Source organism: Gymnoscopelus braueri (assembly GCF_963280865.1).
Source record: "Gymnoscopelus braueri genome assembly, chromosome: 9".
Taxonomy (NCBI): domain Eukaryota; kingdom Metazoa; phylum Chordata; class Actinopteri; order Myctophiformes; family Myctophidae; genus Gymnoscopelus; species Gymnoscopelus braueri.
In genome coordinates this window covers 41,154,773-41,178,308 of record NC_137610.1, presented here as the reverse complement: position 1 = coordinate 41,178,308, position 23,536 = coordinate 41,154,773, and the positions used below count along the sequence as shown (strand labels likewise).

The window sequence follows — 23,536 nt, the reverse complement described above, 5'->3', positions numbered from 1 at the left end:
CGTTCACACGCACACGTGATAATAGTTATTGTCCATGACGGAGGCGCGCCGACTTAGCAGACCTTGAGGCCGAGGAGGCGCGCCCGATGGGCTGCTAGTCGAATCAGCGCCGTCCGAGTTGTAAACCCATAGGGAGAGAATAGATCTTTTTATGGATTACTATCCGTGTGTGTGTGTGTGTGTGTGTGTGTGTGTGTGTGTGTGTGTGTGTGTGTGTGTGTGTCAGGGATAAACTAAAACAAATGTTAAAAGCCAGAACACAATAAAATTATCATGCAATTACCATGCAACAGTCATGCTTTCAATAAACCAAATTGAAAGCATGAGCGATTGCGCGTGTGTGTGTGTGGTCGGGGCCATATATGTTGCATATGTTGTATGCACTGTGGTTGGGAAGCCTCGTGGCTTGCATTGCCCTCTAGTGTTGGTTCTACAGAATTGCCTGGGGCGGGGGGGTGAAAACGAGCGCTCCTTCTCCAATTTCCCTGGTTCTCCAATTTCACTGTAACATATATATAAACGGAAGTGCACACCCCTTTATCCACGACTGCCTATAGGACTACGTGTTACACACACACACACACACATACGCAGTCAAAAATGTTGAGCACACTTAAAACCAGAATATGAGCACAGCAGCAGTAATGAATAGAGTATTTTCACATGGAGAGCTGATGATTTAATATTTAAGGTGTACAGTATATGGAGCATTTGACACAGTCAAATATCAAAATGGAGTCCAACACTACAAAGGCAACTGAGAACATGTCTCTCACCTGGGTCCTCTCAAAGGCAAGGAAGGAGCTGGTGTTAGCGGATACGGCAGACAACTTCTGTGACACATGGCAGTCAAATCCCACAGAAGGTGCGGTGAAGTTCTGCGTGTAGTTTTCAGGCACTTTTTTTACTCTGCCCTGTAGTAAAACAAAAAAGTTAGATTACGGCACATCAATCTTTATGCATGATTAAACGGTCATCATATCGGTATCTGCAATACCCGGCATTAAAAATGCAATATCGGTATCGAACAGATATAAAAAATTAGCGCTTCAGCCGATAGTGTATTTTATAATATTTATGTTTGAATGTGAAGCTGAGAAAGCCTTTTGTGATGAAAGCTGCTGATTCAATCTGTGTTTTCTGGAGAAGCTTTAAAAAAAGAAAAAAAATCACACCCAGTGTGAAGTGAGTGGTGCCTTTGATGAGTTAATTTCATTAAAGGTAGGGTAAGTGATTTTCTTTGGTTAAAATAAGGGTTAAATAGCTCTATATTCTGATAGTGCTCATTGCTATAGAGTGTTTGTTCAGTAAAAGGAGTCTCCTTGTCTCTCTAGCTCTTTATGCATTTTCGTTTCAGTTTCAGTTTCATTTCCAATTTTATCCAATCAGGATAGAGAACTCAATCAGGATATAGATTAAACAAGTGAAATTGGAAGTGATGACACTAAGAAATGAGCAGGCACAATTGGAACTGGAACACTATAAAAATGAAGCTTAAAAATGATTGGCTGAGATTTTGACACCCACCGGAAAATTGATTTTCTGTTTATTAAAGAGCTGGAGAGACGGGGACACTCCTGTTACTGAACAAACACTCTATAGCAATGATTACTATCAGAATATAGTGCTTTAACCTTTTAACAAAATACTTTTTGTTTTAACCCAAAAATATCACTTACCCTACCTTTAAGCTATATGAACTAGAGAGGAAAAATGTAATGAAAGGAACACAGAGGGGGCGGGGCGTAAGCAATTACAGCCTGTCCCTATTGGCCGTTTAAGTTTGGGAAGTTTAGCATGCTGGGAACTGGAGTTATGACTATTTGAAGTTGCACCACAGAGGGGGCGGGGCTCAAGCAATTACAGCCAGTCCCTATTGGCTGTCTAAGTGCACCTAGCAAGTTTCTTAGGTTTAGCATAGTGGGAACTGGAGTTAAGGCTGTTAAAGCCCAGCCAATAGGCACACAGAGGGGACGGGGCTAACACAATTTCAGCCTGTCCCTATTGGCCGTCTAAGAGCACCAACAAGTATCGAAAGTTTAGCATGTTGGGAACTGGAGTTAAGGCTGTTTAATGCCCAGCCAATAGGAACACAGAGGGGGCGGAGCAATGTTGCGCCTACACGTGGTCCCTGGTGTAGCTATTGTGATTGCAGACCCCCGACCAGTGTTGGTGGCAAGTTTGGTGCGGATCGGAGCAACGGTGCGCCTTGCAGGTCCGCATGTTACGTGCGTGTGTGCGTGTGCACAGTGCTGGCTCGTGTGTGCACGGTGGGCCTCGTAGGTCTGCATGTTACACGTGTGTGTGTGTGGACGGGGCTAACACAATTTCAGCCTGTCCCTATTGGCCGTCTAAGTGCACCAACAAGTATCGAAAGTTTAGCATGTTGGGAACTGGAGTTAAGGCTGTTTAATGCCCAGCCAATAGGAACACAGAGGGGGCGGAGCAATGTTGCGCCTACACGTGGTCCCTGGTGTAGCTATTGTGATTGCAGACCCCTGACCAGTGTTGGTGGCAAGTTTGGTGCAGATCGGAGCAACGGTGCGCCTTGCAGGTCAGCATGTTACGTGCGTGTGCGCGCGTGCACAGTGCTGGCTCGTGTGTGCACAGTGGGCCTCGTAGGTCTGCATGCTACACGTGTGTGTGTGTGTGCGCGCGCGCGCGCGTGCGCGTGTGTGTACAAGCGCGCACGTGTGCTGAGCATGTCTTTTAACCCATTGAGACCTGAAGCCGATTCTATATGTCTCCTAAATCCCAACAGTTTTCTGAAAAACGTATGTTTCTATATCAGTGGTGCTCAATCTTTTTCATGTCAAGGACCCCCAAAATTATATGTATTTGGCCGCAGACCCAGTCAAAATATCTTGTTCCAGGGACCGCCAGAAGCAAAGATTTGAGTTAAAAATGTTCGCTTTAAAAATATATATATTCAAAGATTTGCACACATTTTCACGATTTTTCAAAAATAGCAGATCTACAAGCTCGTAGCGCGGCACCGAGTGCCGCGCTATGAGCTTGTATATCTGCTATTTTTGAATAGCCCAAAGTGTAAAATAATGCTTTTTAGCTCAAATCTAAAAATGACACAGTTCCAGGTCTTAATGGGTTAAGTGGCGCATGTGTTGCACGTTTGTGTTGAATTAGTGTAACTGGTTGCATCTTTGTGTTGCAATCAGCTGCAGCTGTTGAGGCCGTGCTCGGACGGACAGACAAACACACACGGTCAAATCTAGGAGTGGTTGGCACCACTCAAAAAGGGTCAACCTGTAGGTCTTCATCTGCACCCAGAATCACAGTTACTGTATAAAAGAGGTAAAGTAAACTCTACTGGAAACATGTATTGCAATATTGGTATCAGTCAATTTTACCATGCAATTGATCGGTTATAAGATATGAGCCAAAAGTTCAATTTCATGCACCCCTATTAATAAACAATGTCCCAGTGTCACGACTCATTTATATATTTTTTAAATACCTTGGTCAGCGTGAAGATGACAATGTGGCCAGATTTTCCATGGGACCACAGGTTTTCGTCCAGGCAGTCAGCATACTTGGATACATAAGCTCCTGATTAAACAGACATGATTCTCAGTTATAATGTGCTTACATGATCAAATAGTTAATAGCACTCTCCTATCAGGCAATATTCCAAAAGCTTTGAAAACTGCACTTATTAAACAAGTCTAAGCATCTACCAGCTCATGCAAGTTACACCCAACAGGGCCAACTGTTTTGAACAGACTGACATTGCAATCCTTTGTTCAGTTCAGTTTTAATTTTTATACAGTGCCAACATCACCCCAGGAAGTTTCTGTACACTTAAACACAAACAAAGAATACATGTTGTATGTGTGAATCAAATGGGAAAATAACAGATGAAACATTTATGTATTAATAAATTGTTAAGGCCATCTCTGGTCTGGCCCCATCCTATATCTCCGTCCTACTCAAGCTATATCTCGGACAAAGCTCTCCTAGTCATCCCAATTTCCCGACTAAAAACAAAAGGTGATCAGGCTTTTGCATTCAGAGCTCGGACTCTCTGGAAGATCAGGCTTGCAGAGTCTGTGCCCCGGTTCAAATACCTCCTGAAAACTCACTTTTACTCACTTTATTATTATTATTATAACAAAATAAATTAAAGCTGCAAGCAGTGTGTGGGCCCTTGCACCTCTGTTCATACTGGGAGGGGCAGCAGCCACTGTGCAGTTACTACAGGATTACTTTCTAAATGTTGTTTGTCATCTTTAAGATATTGTTGTAGCAGGCTAAGCATTTTTCAGTGTAAATATTTACATGTCTATGGCTTTTATAATAAAAATAACATGTTGAGTCTTTTATTTTTGAATATGTGTGGATGTTTTATTTAGAAAAAAACATGTCAGGCGATTTTTTTAAACTTTGACCAATCAGAAAAGAGACCAAAGCTAAGTGACCACAATTAAGGACAAGGACTCTTAACCGAATCTAGTGAGGCAACTCATGACTCACAACAAAAAACGATGAAATATTGACCAATCAGAATAGAGGGCAGGGCTAACTAACTCCAATTAAGGACAAGGACTTTCAACCAAATCAAGTGACGGGACTCACAAGTCTGTACGACAAACCACTCAAACGTTATAGCAAAATATAGGAACTATCAAATATCGACCAATCAGAAGTGGCGGCGGAACTAAGTAACACCAACAAAAGACAAGGACTTTAAACCAAGTCCAATGAGGTGACTCACAAGTGGCTACAAAAAGCAGGTCAGATGTTATGGCAAAACAGGAACTATAAACTATTGACCAATCAGAAAAGGAGGTGGCGCCAAGTTAACCAATGAAAGACAATCAGCTCAAAAGTTACATTTAATAAAAGGAAAAACTTGACCCTGTAGATCGCTATTTTCACTTCCGGTTTGGCGGTTAAACATGGAAGTTTGACGCTTCGCCACGGTCACACCGGTTTCAGAAAATTCACGCTTTTGATAACTTTGTTGTTTTATGTACGCTGGGCGAGTTTCAGGTGAATCTAGCCATCCTCCTAAGAGGAGCTCGTGAAAGTACAGTCTGGGAGCCCTGACAGAAAAGGCACAGTCACCGTTAGTTTTTAGTCGTGGCCATGTAACAGATTGAAGCGCCCTATCTAAGGATCTCAAGGAGCATGTTTGGTCGCAGGAGGTGAAGAGTTATGAAATTAACAGACGTGCCAAACTGGTAATAGCCTTGAATGTATTTAAATTTAAAATTGTGTAAAAAAGTGTATAGAGATACAATAATCGAGACATAATATAAAAGTATGAATGACCTTTTACAAATCAGTGGGTGACAAATTATTGGAAATATTTAATAGAACTGATCAAAACAGGATTGAGCGAGTTTTTTTGACATGGAGATGAAGTTTGAAATCAGAAAAAAATATTTCTGGTTGATGGTTTAAGATTAGGAGCCAGTGGACAAAGGAGATTGTTGTCAATCTAAATCTGACATGGGGGTGTGGGGAGAGGTGAAGGCATTGAGAAAACCCATCCAGGATTTAATATCGGTTAAGCAGTTAAGGGTTTATAAGCTGGTTTCGTTGTTGGGATTGATAGATAAAGTTGTGTGTCCTGGGCATAAAAAAATAAAGTTAATGTTGTGAATTAAGTTGCATGGAGCATGTAAAGGGAGTAGGGGATTGGGCCAGAATTGCAAATTCACTAACGCCTCCTATATACTACAAGACTTTGAAAATAATTTTAAAAGAGTAAAGTATGTCACCCTCTCACAATTAGAAACCTTTCCAAAGACTTAAAGTCTAACATCTAAAGACACAATTTGTCACAGTCTACGATTTTGCAAAGATTGGGACAATATTCCTTTTGAGATAAATGTTCCAGGTGGAAATTAGAAAGAGTTGTGGCAGCAAATGTAACTTATACAACTTGACTGAGACAATGAAATTGTTTAGAAGTCGGTTGGTATAAGGCTACAAAGTGGCATTTGATCTAAGGGAGGAAAGGCCATGGGGTCACCAAAATCAGTAAGGTTCATTCTAAAAGGAGCATTAACGTGCTCAGCTCAAGTTTTATGGCAAGCCCCGCCCAGTAGAGATATTTATATATGTAATTTCACAGACTAGACAAGTGCTATAGTTGTCTGTTTGACTGTTTATTTTCTGTTTGTGGTGCTGGTGTGGAAGAGCAACGGAACAATACAAACGGCTCAATACAAAAAGCGTAGCATCAATACATTACATTTGTAGTTGCACAGAGAGATTATTATTATTCAAAATGACTATTTATTCATTAGGAACTTAATTTATGTAAAAGCATCACAACACATACGAAATAACTAAACATATGTCAAACGTGTTGAAACACGCATGAGTGAGCAATGGTGGTTTGTCTGGAAACAATCCATATCACCTATACTCTCTCTGTTGCCCTCCAACGAACCCTCCATCGGCGTTTCCAGTTATCTTGATTCTCTATACTTCTGGCCAGCTTGTTTGTGCTTTCCGCACAAGCATCTTTCTTTAACACATGCACGTAGGTAGGTGTAGGACATCCTTTTGATTGGTAATGTGTTCGTTCCGTTTGCTGTTCAGCACCACATGTAGCATTCTGGTGTAGCACCCATCAAGGGACTTCTGTAGGACTTGCATCAGTGTCCAGCATTCACAGCCATAAAGGAGAACGGACTCCACTGTCGCAGAAAAGAAACTGATCTTGATATGTCAGGGGAGGTTGGATTTCCACATGCTGGTCATGCCATTAAGAGCTCTCTATGCAAGCGCTTTCCTCAGATTAAGGTCCCTGTCTGGAGTTGACCCATGCGCCCAGGTATTTAAAGTTGTTGACCTCCTTTAGCGCAGTGCCTTCTATTGTTGTTAGCAGAGTTGGACAAATTACTTTAAAAAAGTTACTAGTTACTGCATTTTAAAAGTAACTAGTTACGTCGCTATAGTTTTACTTGTATTCATTTATTTAGCTTCAAAATCAATGTATACATTTTCATGTTGCTGGAGCACAAGACGACAACTATCAACTATTGTAGCTCACTATGATAAACTGTTGATATATGAACCTTTTTTGATACGATACAGAAAAAGATAAGAATTGATTGAACCGATCGACCCCTCTTAACAACACTTTCATCACCGAGCGAGTAGTCCAAGCGAGTAGTCCTGCTGCTCCGCAGCTGTGCAGCGAGCATAGGGGGAAGTTACAGACGCCACTAGTGTGAGAGTAGGAGTCAGATCATAATCAACCTTTAATCCTCTGAAGTTGTCTTCTATTTTCACATAAAGTAACGAGTAACGTGGCCATTCAAATGTCTAACTGTAACGTCCTTACCGAACTGGAAAATAACCATTTACGTTACTGGTTACTGCAAAAAGTAGTGGCATTACAGTAATGCGTTAGTTCCAACACTGGTTGTTAGGAGCGGATGTTCTTGGGGGTGTTATAGGTTATGACCTCAGTTTTCTTTTCGTTTAGCATGAGGCCAACCTTGACACTCTAATGCAACTCTGGTTAAGAGCTCCTGTGCCTCTTCTACTTGATTGGATAGCAGGCAGATGTCATCGGTATAGTCCAGGTCTGTCAGGGTTCCTTAGGGTGTCTCGTACACCGTCTCATAGACCTTCTGGAAGTAATAATGAAGCAGAGTTCTTTCTCCCGTCCTCTAATAGCCTATAGAGTTCAACAAAACAGTTTGATAAAGATTTAGGAAATAAGTAGCTCATGCAGTTGCTCAAACTTTATTAAGCACTTAAACCCTATATACTTCGTTGATCGAAGTCCCAGGGTTCTAAACTAGGCCCCCTCATTTCCCCCCTCTAAATCTCTGACGAAAATAGCCGACCTACAAGCTCACAGCACGTTGCATTGTTAGCTTATAGATCTGCTAGGTTCGCCCGATAATAGGGACGATAGGGTTCATGTGGTTAATAATTTCACATCTACAGTCGCTAGTCTTCACTAGAAATCCTAGAAATTTTCCCAGTTTCGGTAGAGGGGTCCGCTCCTGTGCAAAGCTTAAGTGCTAGCTAAAGATAAGCTTTAGCTTTTAGCTAACACCTACTAGTGCTACATGTGATGTGTTTTGTAATTATATAGTTATAACTTTTGAATTAATTGAACAACAAATGCATGATCTTTTATCCACTTTACATAAAAACTAGGCAGGCAGACACCAAATTGTCCACATTTTTCTACCGATAGGCTGGGGTCCATTTAGTCTATTTAGTCTAATCTATTTCAAAATTGCACAACACTTTATTGACAATAACATGTGCCTTAGGCTATCTAACAGACAGTTTGCTAGCTAGCTACATACAGTACATTTGATATAAGAATCCTAAAATGTAAACAATAGCTGCAAGCAGGTGCACATTACTTCCGCCCAGCTGGAGGACTTTAGCACATTCAGAGGATTCCTTAAGGGTAGCTGGATGGCACTCGAAACATTTATTAAATAATTTAGTATGTAGTGTTAGTGCTCATGCTATAGGTATAACTTTACATACTGTCTAACTTTGTCAAGGTTAGCTACAGCTAAGTAATGTTACCAAACCTTACCTACAGGCCGACATTGCCGTTGAAACGTGTTGGAAAGCGTCTGTAGCCGGAAATCTGTTGTAGTATAGGCGGTGTGTGCACGGTCATCACAGGTCGCCATGTGTAGTGAGGCGTCGCTCACAGACCAACATAATTGCTGGTATTTTCATTTCATATTAACAATAGTACTTCTTGCAGCTTAAAGCCCTATCACTTTGCACCAATGACACTACTGTTTACATGTATATTATCTAGCCAGATAGTGTTATCTGTCTGGCCAGGCCCAACAGTCACAGGGGAAAACACCTGAATAAATAACCACTAAGTTATCCCAGGCCACTTTCCTTCCCATTTATTGGCATACTCAAAACGGGATCAATGTTGTAATCACATAGATTGCATGCAGCATGCACCAACACACATCCCCAATGGTATATATCTGGGTCCATCCATGCCTCATCTTGTCATTCGCCATTTATTCTTAAATGCCCCTTTAGAGCTTAAGTGAAGCATTTTTAATTGTGTGTGTATGGTGTATGCAAAATGGATATAAAGAACCCTAATATTTGAGGATATATACAAAAAAGTTATTTGTGGCTTATTTATGGAATATGAGACTGGACTTGTATGAATCTATAGGGAACGGGCGTAGTGACGTCAGAGTTAAGATTCGCCGTTAACTCTGCCCACTTTCGACGACATATTTCTGGGTGACTAGTTTGACGGGCAGCAACTGTAGTGCTATGCTATTAGACGACAGTGGTGGAAAAAGTACTCAAATGTTTTACTTAAGTAAAAGTATTAATACTGCAATGTAGAAATACTCTGTTACAAGTAAAAGTCCGGAATTTACTTCAGTAAAAGTACAAAAGTATGGTATAAAAATGTACTTAAAGTACCGAAAGTAGAAAGTACTCATTATGCATCATGATTTGTGTGCATGGGGATCTCATCTTAAACAAGCTCAGTGCTTAATGAGTCTTCCAGTTTAGTAGACCTTGTATTGTGAATTTGTACTTCCATGTACTGTTGTTCTCATGTCTTACTAAATAAAGTACATCAATCAATCAATCAATGCAGAATGTCCATTTCACAAAGTTTTCAAATGTATAAAAATCTTTTCAAAATAGACTATCTACAAGTTGTGAGCTTGTAGATCTGCTATTTTCAAATAGCCGAAGTATATAGGGATAAAGTTGTTAATGTATGTTTTGTAATAATAATACAAATCTACAAAGTAACTAGTAACTTAGGTTTTCAAATAATTGTAGTGGAGTAAAAAAGTACAAAATTTGCCTCTGAGATGTAGTAGAGTAGAAGTACTGAAAATTTAGAATACTCCAGTAAAGTAAAGATTACAAATGTGTCCTTAAGTACAGTACTTGAATAAATGTACTTAGTTACTTTACACCACTGTCAGTAGGAGTATCGCAGATCAGCGGGCTAGTGGCTAGGCTTGCAGTTTACATGGGAAGTTTGCGGCCGTAGTAGTTTAATCTGGCATTAAAAATGTTTTAATTTCTATTGAATATCGTAAATACAATGAGATTGAGCTAAAGTTAAGTTTTGTTTCTATGAGTCCAGTCTTAGAAACGTTGTCTAACGTGGTGGCTGAGTAAACAGGGTCCGTCTGTCTGTCAGATGGACCCCAGGATAGAGATAACACTCGCAGAAAGGTTGTTATTTTGAGAGAGAAATGTCCCTCAATATGAATACATTTTTACATGTTTTATTTAATTGTAGTGGAGTAAAAGTACAATATTTGCCTCTGAGTTGTAGTGGAGTAAAAGTATTGAAAATTGAAAATACTCCAGTAAAGTAAAAGTACCTCGAATTTGTACTTAAGTAAATGTACTTTTACTATACAAAAATGGCGACCGGAACTACGCCATTCTGGACTAGGCTTCTCCCTACGCCCGTTCCCCATTGTTTTCCGACACACACACACACACACCAAGCTTGAAGTCGTTCGGTCGGACAGTGCCCGAGTTATGGACGAGACAGACAGACAGACAAGACATACAGTTATATATACACACACACACACACCAGTTTCTGCAATTTGTAGATAGATGTCATGGTTTCATACTATGGCTCAGAGCAACAAACGGTCCAACTAGCTCAGTAGGACTTTGACCAAACGCAGTAAAATCCTAGCGTTAATTCAACTCTGAAAAGTGTACGAAATGGACCCGTAAGGTTACATTTGATTCCATTTGTATACTATGAGTTAAATTAACACTAAGGATTTACTGTCTGTGTGATTACTCAATAACTTCCATTTAACTCAGTTGTGATCCAGTAGATTAAATGACAGGGGCATCTACAACATAACATTATCACTGTAGCCTACCTGTCCTATTGTAATTGTCTGAGCAATATAGGGGTATAAACCTCGAGATGTTGAGGGGGGATGGGGGATGTGAAACGTGCCGTCCTAGTTCTCTCTCACTCTCTTTCTCTTAAATCATGATAGTTGAATGCAGGATATTTTTCCGTTCATGCGGGACACGGGACTGTGCCACGTTCACCTTTATCTCTGAGATGCCTATTGAAAGGTAGCATGTTACAACAACATTCCGTAACCAGTTTGTCGTGTTCTAGCATTAACGGCATTGAGTAACCTGAGAGGGACAGACTGGGGGTGTTGGGTTGTTCACAACGCGGTAATGGCTTGTTAACGATTGTCATTGATTCTAAATAGACTGAGGCGTTAACGATTTGAGTCTTTACAATGCCATTGTTAAGCTGGCTACTGAAATCCGTTTTCAACTACCCAAAGCAGTATTGAGCGATAGCAGCAGAGGGTGATATTTGTCAATGCACGTATTTCTATGGGCTGGGGCGGTACCTGTCAGCAGGGAGTGTTTGGCGGGAGGAGTAGGAAGGAGGCTCTACGTCCTCACGGTGGGGGCTCCTCACTGGCAAGTGAGCCAGTAGGATATAGCAGCAGTGACAACACACAGAAATGTGTATGGGAAGGAATCAATTGGCATGATGACTAAATTGAGGAGAAAAATGGGTAAAACTCGCTTGACAAGGGCATTAAGGCTTTCACAAAAGTCCTTTGTCCAAGAGAATGTTTATGTTTAAGTTTCGACTCTCAAAGAAACTAAACAAACTGGTCAGATGAGTTCAGTAAAACACTGAGCTCAACCGACCAGTTTGGCATGGTGCCACTCTAGAAAGAATATTAAATTTGTTGAACAATGTTGATGGTATATACAGTTTGATAGTCTCCAAAGAAATACTTGTTTAGAATATATTTAAATTAAATCTTGCACCACCAATGCACATATAACAAATATTGAACAGCCCCCACACCCCCAAGTACCAAAACCGTCTGTTGGTCTACTAGCAATATCAGTCTAGTAGCAATGCGATGTGTAACATTGGAGTTCTCAATCAACCTGTTTTTAGGCCAGGTGCAGGATAAAAGTACATTTTGACAACAAATTTGAATTTAGTTTTAGTCAGTCTTTTGAATAAAATTATAATTTTTAGTCATCTGAAATGTTTAGTTTTAGTCTAGTTTCTAAATATAAGATTTTAGTCAACTAAATCTACAGCTGATTTAGTCGACAATAAATGTATTAGGCCGGCCGTGATTGCGTAATGCCTGATTTACACTTAGCTGCACGCTGAAAATAGCCGATCTACAAGCTTACAACTGCGATGGAGCGTTGTGAGCTTTTAGATCGGCTATTTTCGGAGTGTCACACTTGTGCACAACCAAGCTTAAAATGACATGTCTTAGTTCTTATGGATCTCGTCTCCAGTAGTCCTTCCCTAAAATGTTTGTCTAGTTTTTATTTGTTGACTAAATTGTCAGTAAATTTAGACATATTTCGCTGCTTCGTTTTTATTTCGTTTGTCAGTGAAGAAAGGTAGTCAACAAAAAAAGGTCGTCATAGTTTTAGTCGAGGAAATTAAAACTGGATTAAAGGAAATAGATCATTGTAAAGTCTATTTCATTTCACCTTTTATGACATGGTTTCAAACCACAGTTCAGCGCTACGAACATTAAAGTCCAACTACAGCTCAGTAGAAGGACTTTGACCAATGTAGTTACTCAATAACTACCATTTATCACAGTCTTGACCCAGCAGATGAATTATAGTGAACTCAACAACACATTATCTACAATCTCTGCCCATTTCTAGATAACTTTCCCTATGCCCCAGGTCAGACCATAGCAATGACCATACATGGATCGCTAAGAATGTCGATAGTATTAAGTGTTGATAGTTAAGTGTTAAAGGTACTATTGTGTTAAAGGTTTTAAAATAGTTAAAGTATTAATAATATTCAAAAGGTGTTGAAGTATTTAAAGGTGTTAAAGTATTAGTGGTGTTAAAGGTTTTAAAAGTGTTAATGTTAAAGGTTTAAAATGTGTTAAAGGTTTTAAAAGTGTTAATGTTAAAGGTTTAAAATGTGTTACAGGTGTTAAAGGTGTTGACAATGTTACCACATTCCCTGCCAGATCTACATCAATTAAACACTTTTTTTTATTACGCTAGAGGGCGCTCTTTGCTAACCTATGAATGATCCCTTGACTGCGAGAGAACTATAGAAGCAGAAATGTCATCCCAAAAAAGGTCATTCCATACACTCTTATGAGAACTAGAAAAGGTGCTCCTCGGAGCACTGCCAGACCCCTAGTGGTTGAAATCTGAATGGCCGGACTTCGCATGACGTGTGTGCAGAGGAAAAGAGGGACAGACCGACCGACCGACAAAGCCTCCTGTAGGCCGACCCCCTGGGTCTGGCAAAAACACATCTAGCTCGGATTTCTATATTCCATATTCAACTGCTTATAGCAACAGAATGGACGATCGCGGTAAAAATGTTTGTTCCGGTGGATAGACGAGACCCTCCGCAGACAGCCTTTGTTTACATCCGTGTCCACATCGTGGCTTCCGTGGCTCTCTGTGGATCGTCAAAATAAGGTGAAAAACGCTGGCAGTGGCGGATGAATTAATTGACGGCGGATTAATTATATTGATACCTGAGCAGAGAATGTGTTAAGTAGTGTTAAACATAGTTTTTTAGGGTAAAACAGTTGCTAGGGTATGACAGGCCGTTTCTAGGGTAGAAGTGGGTGCTAGGGTCTAATAGGTGGTTGCTAGGGTCTAATATGTGGTTGCTCATGTCTAATATGCAGTTGCTAAGGTAAAACAGTGGTCGCTAGGGTCTAATAGGCGGTTGCTAGGGTAAAACAGTGGTTGCTAAGGTCTAATATTAATATGCAGTTTCTATGGTCCAATATGCGGTTGCTAGGGCAAAACAGGTGGTTGCCAGGGCACAATGGTGGTTGCTAAGGTCTAATACGCGGTTGCTAGGGTCTAATAAGCAGTTGCTAGGCTCCACTGCAGCTAAATGGCATTTCCCCATTCAAAGGAATGGGATTTATTTTAGCAATTACAATTTAAATATCTCTAAAAGTACTAACTATTTAAAAATCACACCCTGTGTGAAGTGGGCGGTGTCTTGCTAGCTAATCACAATACTGAATGGAGTCAACCAATCATGTACAAAAGATAAATACATTTATTGAAACACTCTTTATGATGGACAAAACCATAACTTTAAAAAAACCAATTTTTGGCTTTTTTAAAGTTATGGTTTCTTATATAGGGCTATGCACATGTGTCATGTGACACTGGCCAATCACAGTCCTGAATAGATTGTGATTGGCCAATCACAGCGCAGGATAATTGTACAAATTTCCAAACCTCACTTATAGGGGCGGTTTCACTGCCCAAGATAATTGTACAAATTTCCAAACCTCACTTATAGGGGCGGTTTCACTGCCCAAGATAATTGTACAAATTTCCAAACCTCACTTATAGGGGCGGTTTCACCGCCCAGAAAAATTCAAATGGTAGCCGACATGTCCTAGGTAGGCCGAACGTTGTAGAGTTGGAAAGGAGTGTCTTTCTAAAAGTATGAAGGACTAGTTAGGGGCCAACAAACGTGCAGAATAATAATAAATAGTGAAGATAACATTAGTATGATCGCCTTAGCGATCCCACAATTTAAGCAGCGAGCAGCGATGACCGGGTCCTCGCACCTCTATCCACATTAGGGGCGGAGCTAAGTAACAAATGTAGGACAAGGATTCCAGCGAGGTGACTCACAGGTGGCTATGAAAACCACGTCAAAATGTATGGCTAAATAAAGGAACTATAAAATATGAACCAATCAGAACAGGGGGCGGAGCTAAGAAAGTTAACGCCAAGGAAGGACAAGGACGTTAGTTAAACCGAGTCCAATGAGATGACTCACAAGTGGCTACAACAAGCAAGTCAAAAGTTATGGCAAAAGATCGGGGCACTATCATATGTCAACCAATCAGAAAAGGGGGCGGGGCTAAGTAACTCGAAGGACAAGGATTCTGAACCAAGTCCAATGCGGTCACCCATAAGTCTGTCAGACAATAAGTTCAATACTTACATAGAAAAAAAGGAAAAACCTGACCTTGTAGATCAGCTATTTTCACTTCCTGTTTGGCGGTGAATCATGGAAGTTTGACACATAACTTTTCATCATTCAGGCCTCTTGTGTACGCTGAGCGAGTTTGAGGTGGATCTGACCATTCTCCTAGGAGGAGTTCATTAAAGTATGACCCGTGAATGGCATAAAATGTGCTAAAATGCCACAATAAATTCTAAATGGCTGACTTCCTACTGGCTGTAACATTAGGCCACACCCCTTTTGGAGATTTTCGCCACTTGTGGTGTGATGTACAAAGTTGCGCAACTTTTGGAGTACGTTTAGGCCCTCAAAAACGTGATTCAATAGGGCTTCACACTGGTGCAGAGCTTGGGCCCTAATTAAAGATAGTTTGGATTAGATTAGAACTAGACCATACCCGGTGAAGGTTATTGCACGTCCTGTAGCGCGGTCCCCCCGCGGTCACCCCCCTTTTAACTTCAACGTGCTTGCTCATACTTGTTACACTTAATGTGTCCTTAAATTGCTTTTTTATGCCTTAAAGCAGTTTGAATTGACTGTGTATTAAATATACAATGCAAGATGGACATAAGGAAAACTCTACATTGAGGATGTACTGTATATGCAAGAACAACATTTGGTGGAGTCATTTGTGGCTTATTTATGTATTATGAAGACTCATGCTGGAATTATACTGTATAAATTACATGATTCCAATTCAAGTGTAGATTTTACCTTTAATCTATGTTTCATTTATATAGGTAGGTAGAAATTTTGAGCACATGCAATCAAATTCCAGAAATAATCTGAACACCATTATAAGGACTCAAGTCAACAACCCATTAATAAAATTGTGTACAACAACACCCCCAGTCTGTCCGTCTCAACTAACGTTGCTCAATGAGAGAGACAATCTTGAGGCTCGGGGAATCCTCACAGTATACCTACTACAGCAACTAGACTAGAAAAACTGACATTGCTCTATGAAACCAAACCCACACCATTGACAGTGGTGCTTGACACAACAGGCATCCAAGGACACCGACACACCTTAAACAGTCACCAATTGTGCAATATCCACATTAGCAGAATGTTAACGTTCTCAGGTTACAGTCAACTGCAGACTGATTTACTAGAAGAGTGCACTCCTCTGAGCGCAGATCTCCTCCAGGCCAGGTTGCCTACCCAGAGCTGTGTCAGTCGTGGGGTGCAACTTTTCGTGTTTGTGGCCCCCGAAGGGCAGAAGTGAAACTTCTGGCCCTGCCTTCGGCCTAGTAGAGATAATTACACTTCTATACAGAATATCTATTACATGCAATGTAGATGGGCCTATAATTCAATTTGCAGTGGTTCCTCTCTAAATATAAAGAAAACTAGCGAAATTAAGTCTAACTATGTTCATGCACATTTAAGAAGGCAATCGAGTTGCTTGACCAGGGCATTAAGAGTTACAAAAAACGTTTAGAATGTATTTGCATGGTGCCTTATTATTTTGAAAAACATTTTTAAATAGTCAAAATAGCTGATCTACAAGCTCACAACGTGTCGATGTAGATCAGCTATTTTCACTATTTTAATATGTTTTTTCAAAATCTTACAATAAATGCACGAAATCTCTGTAAGTCTGTCTGCTATTCATATACTGATGACATCAGGGATATCCATATGGGCCTAAAAGGTACAAAGACAGTCGGGTGCAACGGGTACTCTGACAGCGGGTACAAGGGGTGTTGCATAAATGGGTGGGGCATGCATTCTCAACTTGAATTGTACATGGTACAACCGGTACTCTGATAACAGGTACAACAGGTATTACAAAACTGGATGTGGGCGGGGCATGCCTCCACAGGAAGAGGTGTGAGGCAAGAGAGGGCTCTTACTGTGTAACATCTACTTCAGTAGTTTTTTTGGCAACACTACAGCTACAGCTCTACAGCTCAGAGCTACAAACATCAAAGTCAAACAGCTCAGTAAAAGGACTTTGATCGGTGTGGTTACTCAATAACTACCAGGTACAGTCTTGATCCAGCTGATAAATTAACAGTGATATCTACAACATAAGAAGAACATTATCTACATTCTTTGCCCATTTGAAGATAAGTTTCCCCATGCCTCAGTCACAAGCAAGGTCAGGCCATGTCAATGACCATACAATTCAACATTAAATGGATGCTGTTAACAGAAGGAAAACAGAGAATTCCAAAAAAATCAATAAAAATTTCAGGGTTTCACTCTTATATTAGAATAGCTATTGTATGTTTCGTTCCTTCTAGTCTCCCACCCCTTTTATGTTGTTCTCCTATACTGTAGTACTAGGTTCACAGTAAGTTTCCTTCTACCACAGGCAACAATTGTTCCACTTTCATTTTTGCGCATTCATACATATGATGACCATAGTTTCACTTTCAAAAACCAGTGGGACACAAGACAAACAACAGCTTCTTAACACAGCTTGGTAAGACATCTGCTAAACTTTAACTCAAACTTCTTTTTTTGCATGCATGCTAAGTCATTAGAGTAATTTGGTGTTTAAAATTCTAGAATTAATTTCACATACTAACCTATCATTTACACCTCTAAAACACAATTGTGGCAGTTTGACTTAACCACACAAAGACCTTCCAGTAGCTACAATTTGATTAAATGTTATAAAACTGTATGTAAAGCTGTAATGATTGCAGAATTCTGTTTTTCTCTACATATAGTACTCAATACTGCGTTAATTGTGGTCTAGATGGTGACGTGATCACTGACAGGAAGTGGGCTGGCAAAGTGGAAAAGTAATGACAGAAATATTATTTACCCTTAGATGGATCTCCAAGTGTTGTGCATGTGCTATTTCCAGGGACCACACCAGTTTCTCCCAGCTTATTAGCCTTTCAAATATAACCACACACACACACACACACACACACACACACACACACACACACACACACACACACACACACACACACACACACACACACACACACACACACACACACACACACACACACACACACACACACACACACACACACAAAATAAGAACAGCATTGATTCTAATGTGCTATGGCATTTCTTCTATGTGTCAAAATATCAATAATAGTTAAATAGTTATATTCCAGTACCTTGTTTTTATCATCAAATAGCACAAATCCATAGGACTCCTTCAGTTCCTCTTTTGAATAACCCTCTGCTCTTTTCTTGGCCCGGAAGGCCTCATACTGTGAAGAAAATTATGTAATTGATTCAGATGTTGTGCTCAGCTGAAATTAATCAAATATTATTTTCATTTTTAATGTTCGGTTTATTCTTTGCCCATAAAAGTCTGAGATCTAGATACAACTATAATGTATGATTTGATCATCTGTTATTATAAATATATTTAACTGCCAAAACTAATTTAACTATTACTAATGATGATTGAATGTGAGTTATTGAGTGACTGTCAATGATTGGAATTTCATACTTATTTGTGTTATTATCAATTAAACCAGTTTCTGGTAAAGTGACCAAAAGTAAGAGACTTTGCCGTTTTTATTTTAAATGTATATATTTGTATATTTGATATTGTTTTGTTTTAGACTGTATTTTTTTCTCTATGTGTGTACTTTATGTAACTTGAGTTGTTGAGTTGTGGGGGGGAAACAGGGCAGAGTATGACATTACAAAGCCAACAACGACATGTACTGACATGAAGAAAGACAGAGGACAATAGACAAACTCACCTTTTTTCGAAGTCTAGCGTTCTTGACTATAAAGGCGGATTTATATCTGAATGACTCCTTGGATTTCTCATACAAGTATGATTTCTGAAGAGGGGCCAAGACTTTTTTCAGAAAGTTATCTGAACTTTCTGACACCGGTACCAAAAAACCTAATAGTGAACAAAAAGGGAAGTCGGTTTGAGCAGAAAGAAATGCTGTAATTTTCCATGTAGAAGTAACCTTAGGCCCACGTAAAATAATCAAAAAATATAGCTATAGTTGTGATGAAAATATTCTACTCACCAACCTTCATATAAAACCGACTAACTCACATATTTTCGACCTAGTGTACACTTTCGTAACTTTAAATACCCGTCAAGCAGGAAACCAGCGTCTACGACGCTATCATGAAATAATAGTTTCTTATAATAGGTCTAAGTCAGTCTTGGTGAATATAACCAAATATACTGAGTCCACAAATGTAAGACACACACAAACGGAAAACTTAACCTTTTCCTTTTTCCATGGCTGAACACTTATGAAATGTCTCCTTTTGGCATTCGTCGAAATCTCGTCTCTCTTGTGAAAAACATCCCAAAAGTATGGTGTTGATACTCCAGTAGCTCCACGCGTCTGAAAGTTTTTTTTTTTAAAGAAAAAGAGAAAAAAAGTTACAAGTCACTTTACCTCACCGATCAGAAACGGAGGGAGGGAGGAATGGTCTTGCAAAACCAGGAAGTAAAAAGTTTATGTTTATGTAAACCTACGAGAAATATACCCGCATGAACCTCGTTTGTTATTCCTTGCGAAAAGACCAATTTGGTATTGATCGCTTGTTAATCACTTAATGCACGTAGTCTAAGCATTATAAGGCTACGTTTCTAAAAAAGAAACAGAAACCACTGAGACCAGTGTCAAGCGTGAGTTTGAAGATCATCGACACCAGCGCGTCAGTATGGCGAGCATAAACAATTGACTTCCGGTCGGCAATTTCCAAGTAAAAGCTCAGGTTGACAAAATAACGTTCCAAGTTTTTTATGGTGTAGCGTTGGTCTGTATTAAAGTCCCCTGAGTAGACCATGTATGTCCTAAGGAAAGAATCGCAGTCTCCACAATATTGATTTAAGTCTCACCTTGCCGGAGTCAAACTATAAAGACTATAAACTCAGAAACACATCTGTCATGAGTCATGACTCATGACAGTTACAAGGTGTTTCATCTGCTCTTATTTGGATCTTGAATAATAATAACGCCTTTTGTAAGCTACATTGAAAGTTTGCATTGTAATGACTGATTCTGCTTTAATTAAGACCACGTTTTTTGATAAGAATACTCTTTTATTATAATATAATTTAGTAATATAATATTGATTTACCCAATATACCCATAAGCATAGCAAATAACATCACCATCCAGGCATTGTAAATTGACATAATAGCAACCATTTGCACCTACAGTGCCTACTGGCTTTGATATAAGATAGAATTTAAAAAAAAGAAAAATAGAAAAGAAACGTAAAGTACGGAAAATAAACCAATATATTGCTTGCAGGATCAACACTAAGGGCGCGTTCGAAAATTACGCACCGGAGCACACTCGCCTATTAGTTTGTATTGGCCAGTGCGCTCAGTGCTGTATTTTCGAACGCACCCTATATTGTCTTCTAGAATACGTGTAAAAAAAAATCGCACATTTGTTCTACCTTTATTCTGAAATATTCGGTCCGGAAGTCAAAAGCTTACGATCGTCTAACGTGACGCTGTTTGTGGTTTATTTAAACGTTCTTGGCACAGCTCAATGCAGCGGATCCATTTTGAAAGTCACACGCAGTAGTAGAACTAGTTTCGCCTAGATACATTTTTACATAAAAAACACTGCCGCGGTTGACTTTTTTATTCCTTAAAAATAATGAATAGCAACAATAATCTGTAATCTGTGGAAGAAATAATGTTCATGTTATAGTAGAAACCTATTTTATAACTATTGCACTGAGCTCTTGCTCCACCCCTGTAACAGCCATCAGGCAATTATATAGCTGAGATATTTTAAATAAAATAAAATGTTGCTGTTGTAAATATGCACAAAACCTGGCTGTGCGCTCCCAGCGCATGTTTCCCCCCCACAGACACAGACACAGACACACACACACACACACACACACACACACACACACACACACACACACACATATAAATAAATAAAGTTGCAGACTATCGTACTGTCCGTTCCTGTTTCTGTTGTGGTGTATTTTGCGCGTGACAAGTTGAAAGGAAGTAGAAAGGTCTAGACCACTAATGTTCCTCAAGTCGATTTGTTGGATAAAACAGAGTACACAGCACAGGAGTCAGCCTGCTGCTACATGGTGTGGCTGGAACAGAACAGAGACGGTTTCTTTGTCCTCACAGTATTTACATGCAGACTTCACATGTGTGTCTATGTACTTGCATACATTACATTACATTACATTACAGTCATAGCAGACGCTTTTATCCAAAGCGACTTACAATAAGTGCATTCAACATAGGTAGGGAATGAAACTAATCACCAGAAGCATTAAGTGCATTCTCTTCTAAAACAAGCAACCAATAGTATACCTAGCGCTAAAGTAAAAGTGCAATATATCAGCTACCTACTTTCATAAACAGATGAGACAAAATAGGAAAATCAAATGAGCAAGAGCTAAAACAAATAAGTGTATCGAATAAACAATATCCAATAAAACAATAAAACAAGAGTTTGTGCAACTAGTTAACAACAAGTAGGCAAGGCGAAGAGGAAGGGTAGTGTTTCCTGAAGAGGTGGGTTTTCAGCCTGCGGCGAAAGATGGGCAGTGACTCTGCTGTCCTGACATCAGTGGGGAGTTCATTCCACCACTGTGGGGCCAGAACAGAAAAAAGTTGTGACCGTGTAGATCGGCCAGAAGGACCCTTGAGCGACGAGGCATTCAGTCGCCCCGAGGTGGCCGACCGAAGTGGTCGGGCAGGGGTGTAAGACCAGTAATACATTGCCTTTGTGTGTGTTGGATGTGCACGGAGCTAGGTGTGTGTGCTACATCTCTTGTCTCTGTGTGTGTGTGGGCATGTATGGATGTACTTCAGTGTGCACGTAGGTGTGTAAGTGCTGAGACTGTGTGTAAATGTGTATGTGCTAAAGTAGTGTTGTGTGTGTGTGTATGGGTCTATTGTACAGTACATGAGTTAGGTAAGACAATATAGTGGTCAGCTAATGTCAGATGACCCCTGGGAACTGGACATCTGGTGTTTGGGCAACCACTCTGGAATGTGAGCTGTGCCACCCAGTATCCACACTTTAAGGTTGACCACAGTAGGAGTAATGTGCATGGTTATATTGTAATGCGAGTGCATTACAATATGGGTGCTGGTATATTAGTGTATAATGGTATATGGTATTATGTGTAGATACGTGTATATAAGTACAAAGACTATGTGCTGTTTTAGATCACTGTTAATCATTGACCATAGGAGCATCCAGTGTGTAACATCCTGCGGGGGATGTGTGTCTCTAAATCTGTTCTCTGTGTTCAAATCAGGCTCTGTAAGTCCTTATGTGTGTTCATATCAGGTATCTCTAGAACTATGCTATTTTAATATACCACATGCTGTCTTACATACTTCTGTATCAGTCACGACTCACATGTCTTGTTGTCACAAAGTTCAATGTTTCTCTGTGTTTGCTTTTTGGAACAGGTCATGTCATGTGACAGTGTCATAGTGACACTGCCTTGGTGTCATTTTGTTCTCCAAGCTCGCTCATAATTACAGATGAGTAATTGAACTGAACATACCTTTAGGATTACTTTTAGGATCATAGTTGATTATTCTAATATCACAACACTCACTGGAAAGTGAGTTTCCTTTCAAATAATTATTTTAATATTGTTGCCTCCCAGGGCTGTTGGCAGAGGAGGGATTTCCCAGTATGCTTTGGTCAAGTATTCAAATGTACATGCTTTAACAAATACTTATTCAATAGTACAAAATTACAAGGTGCCTTTTCTTAAATGCATTGCTTTATAAAAATTGAGACATTTTCCAAAAGAAAATTCAATGATCTTTCTGCAATTTTGCGTGATTACGTAGTGATTACGGTAATTCATGATATACTTTTTCCCTTCCTAGAAATGTAGTGGACTCAAAAATGCAATATTTGTCTTTGAAATGTAGTGGGGTTAAGGTCAGAAGAATCCAAAAACACACAGTATAGATACTCAAAAAATTTACTTAAGTACAATACTCAAGTGAATGTACTTCGTTACTGTCCAGCACTACTACTACTACTACTACTACTACACCGCGTAGTAGTACACTGTCGCAGTATTACTACACCGCTTGGAGCTTGGCAAACAAGAAGACACCAAGCCAGTGTCACATGACCAGTTCTAAAAGGCAAACACAGAGAATATACATTTGACTATGTGGCCGGAAGACATGAGTCTTATAAGTAAGTAATTATATGTGCATTGTTATACGTTAATGCATGAATGTGAGTCAAGCTTTGTGCATATTATAACAGTTTAAAAAATATATATATAAGCTATTTCTCTCTAATTGCCTATTGGCTGTTACTGGAATGGAAGACCTCAATGTAGGTCAGATATAAATAAATAAATAAATAAATGTTAAGGATCTGGCAAGTGGACCGGAATGGATCAGGTATGGGTTCTGACTGGCAGACAGAACGGACCGTCGATATGTCAATGGGATTGAGAGTAAGTGGCAAACAGATAGATGAATCAGCAAGGGCAGCAGCCATGACAGAGGCAAAGCAGCGGGTGTGGGAGGAGTTAAGAGAATCTATCGAGAAGGACTTTCGGGCGGCACAAAAGTGCTTCTGGAAAACC

At 39.8% G+C, this 23,536-nt stretch overlaps 1 protein-coding gene across 3 annotated transcripts in view; it reads right to left on the bottom strand.

The window, feature by feature from the left end:
• The window catches only part of tasor2 (transcription activation suppressor family member 2), a 58,517-nt gene extending 38,895 nt beyond the window's left edge, over positions 1 to 19,622 (bottom strand). For 2 of the 3 annotated variants that reach the window (XM_080437768.1, XM_080437767.1), the window contains exons 1-6: positions 19,186 to 19,423; positions 18,697 to 18,845; positions 18,097 to 18,192; positions 17,787 to 17,859; positions 3,476 to 3,567; positions 777 to 914 (exon numbers count right to left, since the gene is read on the bottom strand). In XM_080437768.1, coding sequence (XP_080293894.1) covers positions 777 to 914; positions 3,476 to 3,567; positions 17,787 to 17,859; positions 18,097 to 18,192; positions 18,697 to 18,845; positions 19,186 to 19,201 — 564 coding nt within the window. In that variant the 5' untranslated portion in view covers positions 19,202 to 19,423. The other variant, XM_080437766.1, reaches the window with a different exon arrangement.
• Positions 19,623 to 23,536: the final 3,914 nt, after the last annotated feature.